This window comes from Sapajus apella, unplaced genomic scaffold (genome assembly GCF_009761245.1).
Source record: "Sapajus apella isolate SASKATOON/1434 unplaced genomic scaffold, GSC_monkey_1.0 scaffold78, whole genome shotgun sequence".
In the NCBI taxonomy this organism is placed as follows: Eukaryota; Metazoa; Chordata; class Mammalia; order Primates; family Cebidae; genus Sapajus; species Sapajus apella.
This window is the reverse complement of record NW_022437018.1, coordinates 1,932,626-1,945,225: the sequence shown is the minus strand read 5'-3', so window position 1 is coordinate 1,945,225 and position 12,600 is coordinate 1,932,626. Positions and strand designations below refer to the sequence as shown.

The 12,600-nt window shown below is 40.1% G+C and overlaps 1 protein-coding gene and 1 long non-coding RNA gene across 2 annotated transcripts in view; both read left to right on the top strand.

The window, feature by feature from the left end:
• Positions 1-6,490, top strand: part of MRLN (myoregulin) — a 17,938-nt gene extending 11,448 nt beyond the window's left edge. Inside the window, exons 2-3 of the mRNA XM_032252551.1 lie at positions 4,905-5,008; positions 6,260-6,490. Of these exons, the coding sequence (XP_032108442.1) occupies positions 6,280-6,420 (141 nt within the window). The 5' untranslated portion in view covers positions 4,905-5,008; positions 6,260-6,279 and the 3' untranslated portion in view covers positions 6,421-6,490. The remainder of the gene's footprint in view (positions 1-4,904; positions 5,009-6,259) is intronic.
• Positions 6,491-7,452: 962 nt separating this feature from the next.
• On the top strand, positions 7,453-11,118 carry LOC116532969. Its single transcript, XR_004261021.1, has 3 exons — positions 7,453-7,727; positions 9,987-10,000; positions 10,338-11,118. It is a non-coding gene; the product is annotated as an uncharacterized LOC116532969 (long non-coding RNA).
• The last annotated feature ends 1,482 nt before the right edge of the window (positions 11,119-12,600 follow it).

Sequence of the window (12,600 nt, the reverse complement as noted above, 5' to 3'; positions counted from 1 at the left end):
GTAGCTGGGATTACAGGCACACGCCACCATGCCCAGCTAATTTTTTGCAGTTTTAGTAGAGACGGGGTTTCACCATGTTGACCAGGATGGTCTCGATCTCTTGACCTCTTGATCCACCCGCCTCGGCCTCCCACAGTGCTGGGATTACAGGCTTGAGCCACCGCGCCCGGCTTCCTTCTATACTTTCTAAAGTCAGGCCTATTCTGCTTTTGTGGCAGCAAATCCTTTCTTTTCTTGATAAATTTACTACCCGCATTACTGCAAATCATATATGTACCCCTAAACCATGCATTTTAACTGTATTTTCTAGTTTATGTAAATGTACTTACACAGTTGTCTTTTGTGTCTTGCTTTTAAAAATTCAGTGCTATCTTTGTTAGATTCACTCATCTTTGTATTTTAAAATTCAATGTTATATTTGTAAGATTCACCATTGTTTCTGTCTACAGCTGTAGTTTAATTTTTATTGTTGTATAGTACTTCATTATATGACTAGGCCACGGTTTATCCATGTACTAGTGGCATTTAAGTTGTTTCCATATAGCCATGCATTTTTTTAGGTGGGAAATACACATGGGGTGTAATGGGTGGCCATAAGTATGAGTCATAATCATTTTTAAACATTTTAACATTGTCAAGGTGCAGTGGCTCCCCAGCGGTTTGGGAAGCTGAAGTGGGGAGGACCACTTAAGGCCAGCAGTTCGAAGCTGCAGTGAGCTAGAATCACACTCCTGTTCTCCAGGATTGCTTGAGGTCAGAAGTTTCAGACTAGCATGGGCACCATAGCAGGACTCTGTCTCTACAAAAAATAAAAAATTAGACAGGCAAGGTGGTGCATACCTGTAGCCCTAGCTACTCTGGAGGCTAAGGAGGGTGGACTACTTGAGCTCAGGGCTTCAGTATCAGGCTGGGCAATGCGGTGAAACCCCATCTCTACAAAAATTTTTTGAAAACATTAACCAAGCATGGTGGCGCACGCCTATAGTCCCAGCTACTCAGGAGGCTGAGGTGAGAGCGTTGCTTCAGCCCGGGGGGGAGTGTCAAGCCTGCAGTGAGCCATGTTTGTGCCACTATACTCCAGCCTGGATGACAGAATGAGACACAATCTCAAAAAGATAAAAAATAATGAAGTAAATAAAAAATTTTAAAAGGTACAGTAAAAATGCAGCATAAATGATAAGCAGTGGTCCACCTGTAAGGGCACTTACCATGAATAGAGCTTGCAGGACTGGAAGCTGCTCTGAATGAGTCACTGAGTGAGTGGTGAGTGAATGTGAAGGCCTAGGACATTACTGTACACTATTGTACATCTTATAAATGCAGTACACTTAGGCTACACTACATTTATCATTTTTTTCTTTCTTCAGTAATAAATTAACTTTTAAAATAAAGAAATAGGCTGGGAATGGTGGCTCACCTCTGTAACCTCAGCACTTTGGGAGGCTGAGGCAGACAGATCACGTGAGGTGAGGAGTTCAAGACCAGCCTGACCAACATGGTGAAACCCCATCTCTACTAATAATGCAAAAATCAGCTGCATGTGGTGGCACCTGCCTGCAATCTCAGCTACTCAGAAGACTAAGGCAGGAGAATCACTTGAACCTGGGAGGTAGAGGTTACAGTGAGCCGAGATGGCGCCATTGCACCCCAGCCTAGGCAACAAGAACAAAACCCTATCTCAAAAAAAAAAAAGAAAGAAAAGAAAAGAAAAAGAAAAAATATTAACTTTCATATACTATAATTTTTTTACTTTCTAAACTTTTTTTTTCCTGCAGCAGAACTGCCAGAAGAGACTTTATAAACATTTTTATTTTCTTAATGTTTTGACTGTTTTGTAATAATACTTAGTCTAAAGCACAAACACATTGTATGGCTGTGCACAAATATTTTCTTTCTTTATATCCTAATTCTATAAGCTTTTTCCTACTAAAATTTTTAATTTTACTTATAAGACACAAACACACATACTAGCCTAGGTCTGCACAGGGTCAGGATCATTAATATCACTGTCTTCCATGTCCATATCTTGTCCCACTGGGAGGTCTTCAGGGACAATAGCCTGCATGGAGCTGTCATCTCCTATGATAATGATGCCTTCTTCTGGAATACCTCCTCAAGGACCTACCTCGGGCTGTTTTACAGTTAGCTTTTAAAAAAATAAAGTACAAGGGGTGCACTCTAAAATAATGATAAAAACTGTAGTATAGTTGGTACATAAACAGTAACAGTCATTTATTATCATTATCGAGTATGACGTACCACACATCACTGTATGTGCTATGCTTTCATAGGACTGGCCATGTCATAGGTTTGTTTACATTACTACAAATACATGAGTAATGCATTGTGCTATGACATTATTGTTGGGTACCAGCCCCAACCCTGTACTTGGGTGCTTTTAGTCCCAGTGGTGATGAGGGATTGAGAAAAGGACATAAAAGCAGAGACACAAGAGTAGAATTTACAGCATGGGTACAGGGGACCAAGGCCAGCATGGGAACCTCGTTGGCCCTCTGGTCTTCAAACACTTTTATTTATTTATTTATGTATTTATTTTTTAAAATATGGGGTTTCACCATGTTGGCCAGACTGGTCTCAAACTCCTGACCTCAAGTGATCTGCCCAACTTGGCCTCCCAAAGGGCTGGGATTACAGGTGTGAGCCACCACACCCGGCCCAAACACTTTTATTATGAGCATAATCTCATTGATCGTATGGGCGAGGAAGAGGAGGGTGAAGGGGTAGGCAAGATAGCCCAGGAGAGAGCACTTGAGATCCTTCTAAGACATGCCAAACTAGTGCTCTGAGCATTTAACAGCACTTGAGATCCTTCTAAGACATGCTAAGCTAGTACTCTGAGTTGTTGTTGTTGTTTTTTTTTTTTTAATAGAGATGGGGTTTCTCCATGTTGGTCAGGCTGATCTCGAACTCCCGACCTCAAGTGATCCGCCCACCTCAGCCTCCCAAAGTGCTGGGATTACAGGCGTGAGTCACCAAGCCCAGCCTAGTGCTCTGAGTTTATCACTGATTGTTATCAGCGTGCCAATGCATCAGAAGTATAGCGGATGAGGAGCCACCTGGTCTGACCACACCCAATGCATCAAGGGGCTTTTATCTCCTGAGCATTGAGGGCATAGAGCAATTAAAATTACTCCATATTCCAAGAACCTAGGCAGAGCCTGAGGCATTCTGTGATCTCTGCCTTGTAAGGCTTTTCTCCTCCTTGCCAGCTCCCATCTGCAAAGACCCTCCCTGATCTTGTGAGCAGAGGTCGCCTCCCTTCTCAGAGATCTTTGCACAAGCCCTCTTTATGAGACCTTCATGTAGTTTCCATGTTGAGAAGTCATTTGTGGGACCAGGGCAGTATTGCCTGTTCTGCAACCACCCCGGTGTTCCCTGGTGTTACTGCGCTCTCGAATGGTCTTTACCTTAGGCCTCCTGTTGCCACTTGACTTCTAATTAACTGCACCAATAATATAGTTTAGTTTGGTGTATAAACTTCAGTGTACTCTGAGCCAAGTAAGCTTATAATTACTTAGCTAGAACTAACATAGGTCTCTCCCTGGCCATCTTGACCCACAATTATAACAACTATGACTTCACTAGGACATAGGAACTTTACAACTCTGTTATAATCTTATGGGCAAAAAACCAAAACAAAAGCATAAAAAGAGCCCAGCATGGTGGCTCACGCCTGTAATCCAAGCACTTTGGAAGCCAAGGCGGAGGATCATCTGAGGCAGGGAGTTCAAGACTAGCCTGACCAACATGGTGAAACCCCGTCTTATTGGAAAAAAAAAAAAAAAAATGGTCTTATGGGCTACTGTCAGTCCTTTATTTACTGAAGTCATTAGGCAGTGTGTGACTGTACATGGTTAAAGGAGACAGCAATCAGATTTTATAGCCTGGCCTTTTGTAACAAATTCACTCCTCCATTTTCTAATTTGTTTGTAAACATGATACAAGATATTAAAACATAATACAGTTGGCCTTCCAGATCCATGGGTTCCATATCCATGCATTCGACCAACCACAGATCAAAATATTTTGAAAAATATTTATGTCTCTATTGAATATGTACACTTTTCTTGTCATTGTTTTGTATACATTCCAGCATGACAGCTATTTACATAGCATTTACATCATATTAGGTATTATAAGTGACATATGGAGATGATTCACAGTAAATGGGAGGATATGTGTAGTATGTAAATACTATGCCATCCATATCAGAGATCTGACCATCTATGGATTTTGGTATCCATGGCTACTGTATCTGTGGGGTACCCTAGAACCAGTCTGCCATGGGTACTGAGGGTTAACTGTACTTAAAAATCAGACAAAGGACCTCATGAGTTATGCTCCCTGACGTACAAAGGTTTTTATGGTTTGTCATGAAGATATTAAAGTCTTGGTTTCAAATAATTTTTAGGGAATTATGTCTTTAAAAAGTGTGTTGAATGTTTGCCCCACCAGGGAAGTTCTAACATTAGCTTAATCTTTCTGTCCAATGTTCAGTTTTAAGCTATATGATTCTGGGATAAGCAGAAATTAAAGTGTCATATTTTCAAAAGTTCACTCTTAGACGTCTCCTTCCTATTTATTTATTTATTATAGAGACGAGGTTTCACCATGTTGGCCAGGCTGGTCTTGAACTCCTGACCTCAGGTGATCCACCTGCCTCGGCCTCCCAAAGTGCTGGGATTACAGGCGTGAGCCACCATGCCCGGCCCCTTCCTATCTATTTTTGAAAATAATTTTAGAAGTTTTTCTGTGTTCAGACATAGGCTCATGCCTGTTTATTAAAGAAATTAAAAAAAAGTTTTTCTGTGTAGGCTCCCTGCCCCTCCACTTCCTACACTACCTCACTGTCCAATAAACTCTTTTGCTATGTTTTGACACAGGAATCAAGGTTGCTAAGAGACCACCTGTGCTGAATGCACTTTGTTCTGGCAAGAGCAGAAAAGTGAGAAGCTGTGTTACCTACTACTACCTGAGATTAATTCAGGTGAGAAGTGGGTCTGTACTCACTCCTCATGCCTCACCCATTGTCTATCCCCCTCCTCACTTCTTATTTCAGTCTCTGTCTTACTCTTTTTGGAGAGAGTTGAAGGTACCCCTGGGAGCCACAGACTGAAGAAACACAAGGTGGAGTTTGAGGTTTCTGGAGGGAAGGAAAATCACTTTGCAAACCCATGTATTATTTTTGTTCCTTGTTGCTGAAACACGAGGAAAAGGATTTGTTGCACGCAGGGAAATTCTGGGTGTTTCTTTTGCTAATGATTGCTGTATAATTTGCAGCAAGTAATTCCCTTCTCTAGGAATGGAGCAATTTATTAAATTAATCAAGATTGTTCAAAATGAGTACTCTGGCAGAGTACTCATCTCTTTTCCCTTCTCTCTTTCTCATTCTTTCTTAAAAGTTAAGCTGCCTTTTTGATTTTGGGGTGAAAATAACAGATGAAATATTTTACTACCCAAATCTTGCCACCTTTTTTGATATTGATGTTCATTTTGAGTTGACTATATATGGGGACCTTTGGAGTAAGGCTTTGAAAATTACTTATTTGCCTTTGCATTCCCTGTAAAAGGGATTAAAAATGTTTCTAAATGCCCTGCCTAACAGACAGTTGGTAAAATGTTCTGACAATGTGGAATGCAGACCACAAATTCCAGGTATTTTTAAAATCCTGTTTTATTAATTCAGAAATGTGGAGTAAATTAGATATTTGATGTCTTAGTAGGTAACCAAAACATGAGACAAGATCTTGAGGAAAGAAAAATACAGTTTTTTAAAAAAATTATTTGATCAGTACCTGTCTTTTTTCACAACTTCAAATTCTCACTTACTGGTAACATCAATAGTACAAGTTAGAGGAATAGCAGCTTCCCTATTGCCAATAAAAATGATTGAAATGACTGTAGATACTTCATAAATAAACTTAATACTGATAACATGAAAAGGGAATGGCCCTTATGAAAGTTCCTTGAGCTGTTAGTTTTAGAAAGAAAGGCAAGTTTGGCATAGAGAAAAGCCTGTGATTTTGACATAAAGTGGTCAAAATAAATGGGAGAAAAATATTTGCGTTTATTGGAGAGAAAAATATTTTATTTCATTGATTGCTTACAAATAGGTATGGACTATTCCCTGGAAGACTTACCTTGGTCACTATCTTTTATAGTGGAAATCCTAGATTGAGGTGAAAGAATCGGTATTATAAATGTGTTCATTTGAGGATACTTTTCTCTTTTTTCCTAGGGAGCAGGAGTATTCTGGATATGACTGGTAAAAACTGGATGTTAATTTCTACTACTAATCCCAAAAGCCTAGAAGATGAAATTGTGGGAAGACTTCTAAAAATTTTGTTTGTTATCTTTGTTGACTTAATGTCTATTATATATGTTGTGATGACTTCTTAGAAAGCTGACTTCCTTTACTTTCTATGTAAATTTCCAATTGAATTACAGTGAATAAAAATTTGAATTTTAATATGTTGAGTGACTCACATTTTATGACATTGCCAATTTATTCTAGAAGCCAACAGGATACTGCAATACAAACAACATTGTGTATTGTTGAGATCTTTATGGTTTATGAAACATTCACATGTACTGAAGTGGATTTTTTTTTCCCCAAAAATGTCTATCCTACTGAGTCATAAAACTTCTCAGTTTTTGGCCAGGCATGGTGTCTCATATCTGTAATCCCAGCACTTTGAGAGGCCCAGGTAGGCGGATCCCTTGAGCCCATGAGTTTGAGACCAGCCTGAGCAACCTGAAGAAACCCCATCTCTACTAAAACTAAAAATTAAACAAAATTGACAGGCATGGTGGTGCATGCCTTTAGTCCCAGACACTCACACTCGGGATGCTGAGGTGGAAGAATCATGTGAGTCCAGGAAGTCGAGGTTGCAGTGAGCTGTGATTAAGCCACTGCACTCCAGCCTGGGCAACAGAGTGAGACCCTGTCTCAAAGCAAAACAAAACAAAACAAAAAGAAACAAACAAACAAAAAACTTTTGGATTTTTTTAAACATAGTCATTATTTTATGTATTGACTAAAATGTGTAGGTGAGATTGTGAGTGAAGTTGATTTTTTTAGGATGTGTACCTATGTGACATTTTATATAATTCTATTTTAACATACCAAGCTTAACATTCCAGTAGCATAATCTTTACATATGCTGTACCAATTTTCTTACACAGATATTTTATCTGTTTGTAGGTGGATTTTCTTAACCCTGGGCAACTGAGTAAGAAATATTGCTAGAGAAATATTTCTATCAACACAGACTTAGGAATGAAAATACGTGGCTCACACCTGTAATCCTAGCACTTTGGGAGGCCGAGGTGGGTGGATCACCTGAGGTCAGGAGTTCAAGACCAGCCTAACCATCATGGTGAAACCCCGTCTTAAAAAAAAAAAAAGTAATAAAAAAAAAGGAATGAAAATACTTAGAAGAGATTATTTTAGGAAAACAGAACTTACAAGAAAGGAGAGAAGGCAGAGTGTACCCTATGTTGATTTCCTATTTGAGACTAAATGCTCACTCTATGTCATTTAATGTAAGGCTTACAATAATCCTAGGTGGTATGTGCTTCTTGCCTCCATTTTACAGATGAAGAAACTGAATCTTGGAAGAATTGTGCCAGTTTGAGGCCAACACTAGGAAGTGTCTGGAACCAGATCTGGAGGCTTCACAATCTGTAATATGTTGCCTCCAAAGGTAAATAATAACTATAAGACAAGTGTAGTTAAAACCAATCCGTAGAGCTAACCTGTTTTTCTTACAGTAATTCTTTATTCAAGCCCAGATTTCTGCATTTAATATTGCCCCATTTTCTTATTCCATATATAAAATTTTTTTATCAAGAAGAAAGATCAAGTTTACTTTTTTCTTCTGTCCCACTCAAAAATGGATTCTCTTCCCCTATGTTCTGCGTTTCCTCTTTATCTCATAGTCAGTGTTAAAATATAACTGTTGAACTTGTACTTTCTAAGCTTTTGAAAAACATGTGCCTCTCTGTCCTTTAGACTTTTTGAGTTTTTACTTTGGACACGCATGCTCAACAAAACTCTGTTCTCTTCTATGTGATAACTACTTTCTTTGATTTGGCCCAATCATTAATGCAAGTTTTCATAAGAGATCTAATTAAGTGTGAAGGAATCTGGACCTTTGAGACATATCCTTTAACCAGCTCTTACTTAACCAGTCAGCAGTGTTGTATATTTACCTACAAACCAAATAGAGTCAAAGTGAGACTTAATTGAGAACAGTAGCAGAAAATCCTATTCTCCTTCTACACTGCATTATTAGACCCTACCTTTTGGGTATAAGGACCACCTCCTGTTGATGTGCTGTGTTTCTCCCCAAACTCCTATGTCTGAGATTTGTTGGAACCTGTTATCAGGTTACTCTTATTTTTAGGCAGTTTCTTTTCTCTGAAAGCTTCCAGGCAGTAGACAATGTGGCTCAAATAATCTATTCTGAAGCCAGACTATGTGGGCCACTTACTATAGTTTGACAGCCCTGTATCTCAGCTTCCTTACCTATGAGAGCCTCGTTCATAGGGTTGTAGAGAAAAATGAAATGACATGACTGATGCAAAGTACTTAGTACAGTGTCTGGCATATGGGAAACCCTTAATCCATGATAGATCACTGTCATTATTTTCCTCAGGTGGGAGCAAAAGTGATGTGGCTTCCTTCAAATTTACACTCTCCCTTACACTTAGAATAACCTCACATTAACCCATCACATTGGCCCAAGGAGGTAACTGTGTTCCATTGGAACTTAGGCATAGTTCCACTGGAGCTATAGACCCAAACGGGTTGACTTCCCAGGGCGTCTTTTGGTTACGTTATTTTGGGAGCTGGCAATTACAACTATGTGTCATGATGTGACTTGAGACAAGAAAAATGACAAACATCCATTTTCAACAAGTAATAAGAGTCTTCATATGCAAGTGTTGTGGCTTTATAATTGGCAATAGGTTATTTTTTTTCACTCTTCGAAAATATTCATTCAGTTCCTTTTTGCCAGATTGTGCTGGGCAGCCAGGCCAAGTTGTAAACGAACAAGTTGTGTTATGAAGGGTACAGTGAGAGGTGATTCCAGACCTACCAGCAGTGGCAACTTCTGGGAGCTTGTTAGGCATCCAGAATCCTAGTCGCCCTGAGACCTGCTGAATTCAGAATCCACATCCTAACAAGGTCTCCAGTGTTCCATACACATCTTATGAGAAGCCCTGGGCAGCTCACGTGACTAACTGCTCCTGCCATCTTGCTCTGGCTACTGGGCTGTGTGACATCTGGACAAGTTGCTTAATTTTTCTGGGTCTCATACTCCTCCTGCATTAAAATAAAGACAGACACACACACAAAAAATGGCACAGATACGATATGCTTTGCATATCAAGTAGAAATCTGTGAATGTCAAATGATTTGGGCTAAAACTGACATGAAAATGCATGCCAGAAAGGAGTTATGTAAATCCAAGTCATTGTTATAAACATTAGGAAGACAAGAGTAGCTCTTTGAGGTAACGAATCTGTGACTGCCTTTAGTAGAATTGGAAAAGGATTGTAACAATATCCATGGCAAATATGTATGTATACAGTATGGACTGGGTAACACAGAATTTCCTCTGATGGATTTCTGTGATGTTTCATAGAACTTAATATCTACCTGCACTGTTATAATTAACCCTCCAACTGAACTGAATAGTGTTTCTCCACTTGCCACTAATAGATAGGCCATACCTGAGCACAGATATCTCTGTGCTATTAATCTCTTGGTATTAATTCAAGTGGACTTGCATCCTTCTTAGTGCTGTAATCCCTTGAAGAAACTATTCTGAATTAAGAAGACAGGTCAGAAAATGCCTTCCAGATCCCTCGTTATTTATAAATAAATGTACTGGGCTGTATTTTGCATACATTATGAAACAACCTGTGCAAGTATATGAAGTATTTCCATTTCATAGATGAGAAAATGCAGGTTCGCTGGAAATCATCATTCTCAGCAAACTGACACAAGAGCAGAAAATCAAACACGGCATGTTCTCACTCATAGGCGGGTGTTGAACAATGAGAACACATGGACACAGGGAGGGGAGCACTACACACTGGGGTCTGTTGGGGGAAAATAGGGGAGGGACGGTGGGGGGTGGGGAGTTGGGGACAGATAGCATGGGGAGAAATGCCAGATATAGGTGATGGAGAGGAAGGCAGCAAATCACACTGAGACGTGTGTGCCTATGCAACAATCTTGCATGTTCTTCACATGTACCCCAAAACCTAAAATGCAATTAAAAAAAAAAAAAAAGAAAATGCAGGTTTGGAGAAATTTAGTAAGATGCCCAGGTTCATACAGGACATCCTGACTGTGGTGATGCAGCTAAAAGGTGAGACAACCAGACCCCCAACTCAAAACCATCTGCCTCTAGAATCCTGTTGCTAATGATCGAAACCACTCAGTGATTCTGCCTCATAACAAGCCAGAGGAGTTGCTTACCTCACTGCTTCCTCATTTGGAAGATGAGAGGTTTGAACTGTAATGAAGCCATCCCAATTCTAAATCGAGGATTCAATGAGTGAAAACGCAATCTGTTATATCTGTTCTAAATGTATCAGGAGATCATTTGCAAGGTCTTATTTTACGGATAACACTTTCCTCTTTTCTAAGTCTTCAGTCCGTAATAAAATGGCATATGTATTCTCCAGTCATTAAGCTCCATTTTTTGTGTGTGTTATTAAATATGAAGTCAGGCCTTGTAAATGGGAGTCTCAGATCATTGTTCTGTGTTCGGTACCCAAATAAATTAAAGCTGCACCCATAAAAATCATTTTAATGTAATTTTTTGAATAATTGAAAAGTCTCAAATACTATTTTGAACAATTTGTTTTCAAAGAACTTACAAGTATAGGTATAATTTGGAAACAATTTCCAATTGTTTGGGCTTTATAATGATACCTCTTGTGTGACCAGCACTCTTCAGTTTATGAAGCGCTGAATGACTCATTAAGGGTTGTAGATGGGGTAACATTTGAGTGTCCACTTGAATATAATGACTTACAAGAAAAGTAAGCCAGAGAGCCGTTCCAGTAAGAATGAACAATTCCGGCCGGACGCGGTGCCTCATGCCTGTAATCCTAGCACTTTGGGAGGCAGAGGCGGGTGGATCACTTGAGGTCAGGAGTTCGAGACTAGCCTGATCAACATAGTGAAACCCCATCTCTACTAAAAATATAAAAAATTAGCCAGGCATGGTAGCAGGTACCTGTAATCCCAGCTACTCGGGAGGCTGAGACGGGAGAATCACTTGAACCTGGGAGGCGGAGGTTGTGATGAGCTGAGACTGCTCCATTGCACTCCAGCCTGGGCAATAAGAGTGAGACTTCATCTCAAAAAAAAAAAAAAAAAAAAAGAAAAAAATTCCTTGATTTGCAGTGGAAGGAACATTAAAATCTAAAAAAAAAAAGGAATGAACAATTCCTACATCTATTGCATAATGGAGGGCAAGGTTTCAGAGGGGATCTTAAATGTGTGGAGTTTGTATGACCACTTAGACCCCACGTTGTTGTTCTGGTCTGTTCTCTACATGACTGTTTACTGATCTTACTGGGATCTGTCCGACTCACTGAGCAAATGCAGGGCAAGGTGCTATGTAGGCCAGTCTATGATCAACAATGAGTCCAGACTTATTTATAAACCCACAGGAAAGGCCCCTGAGGGCGATCTGCCTTCTGACCTGAGACTAGGGTGAGGAAGGATTAGTGCTAGGGCACGGGAAGTCCTTGGTGGCCAACTAGGTTTCCAGTGTGAGCCAGGAGACTCATTTGGCCTTTTAGCCAGGAGGCAGCTACAGACTGTTCTCTGTACTCGTGTATAAGCTGCAATATCAAGTACAGAGCTTGCCCTTTTGGGTGTTATATAAGGAAGTTGATTATGACTTATGCCAGGGAGATCATTCACCCAATAAATATGTATCAAGTACCCATAGCCTACTTGGCAGTGTTGTAGGTACAGGGTATATTAGAGTACCAGGCAGGTGGGGCCCCTGTCCTTATGGAGCTTGTTTTCAGGGAGGAAGGCAGACAAGAAGTTGATAAACACATGAGAATTTCATCTGCTGTGAAGAAAATAAAGCAGAGCAAAGAGAGAGAGAACTTAGGTGGAGGAAGAATATTTTAGCTAGCGGGAGCTATGAACGTTTTCCTGAGAAAGCTACATTGGAGCAGACTTGACTGGTGAGGAACCTGCTAGGTGGAGGCCTGGAGGAAGAGTGAGGACTCAGATGCCAAGGAAAGCAGATACAAAGACCCTGAGGCAGAACTCATTAAACCATATCAGCTTACTAGCTGATATGGTTTGGCAGTGCCCACCCAAATCTCACCTTGAATTGTAATAGTCCCAACATGTCAAAGGCAGGGCCAGGTGGGGATAATTGAATCACGGGGCCAGTTTCCTGCATACTGGTCTCATGATAGTGAATAAGTCACACGTGATTTGATGGTTTGATAAAGCACACACTCTCTTGCCTGCCACCATGTAAGACATGACTTTGCTCCTCATTTGCCTTCCATCATGATTGTGAG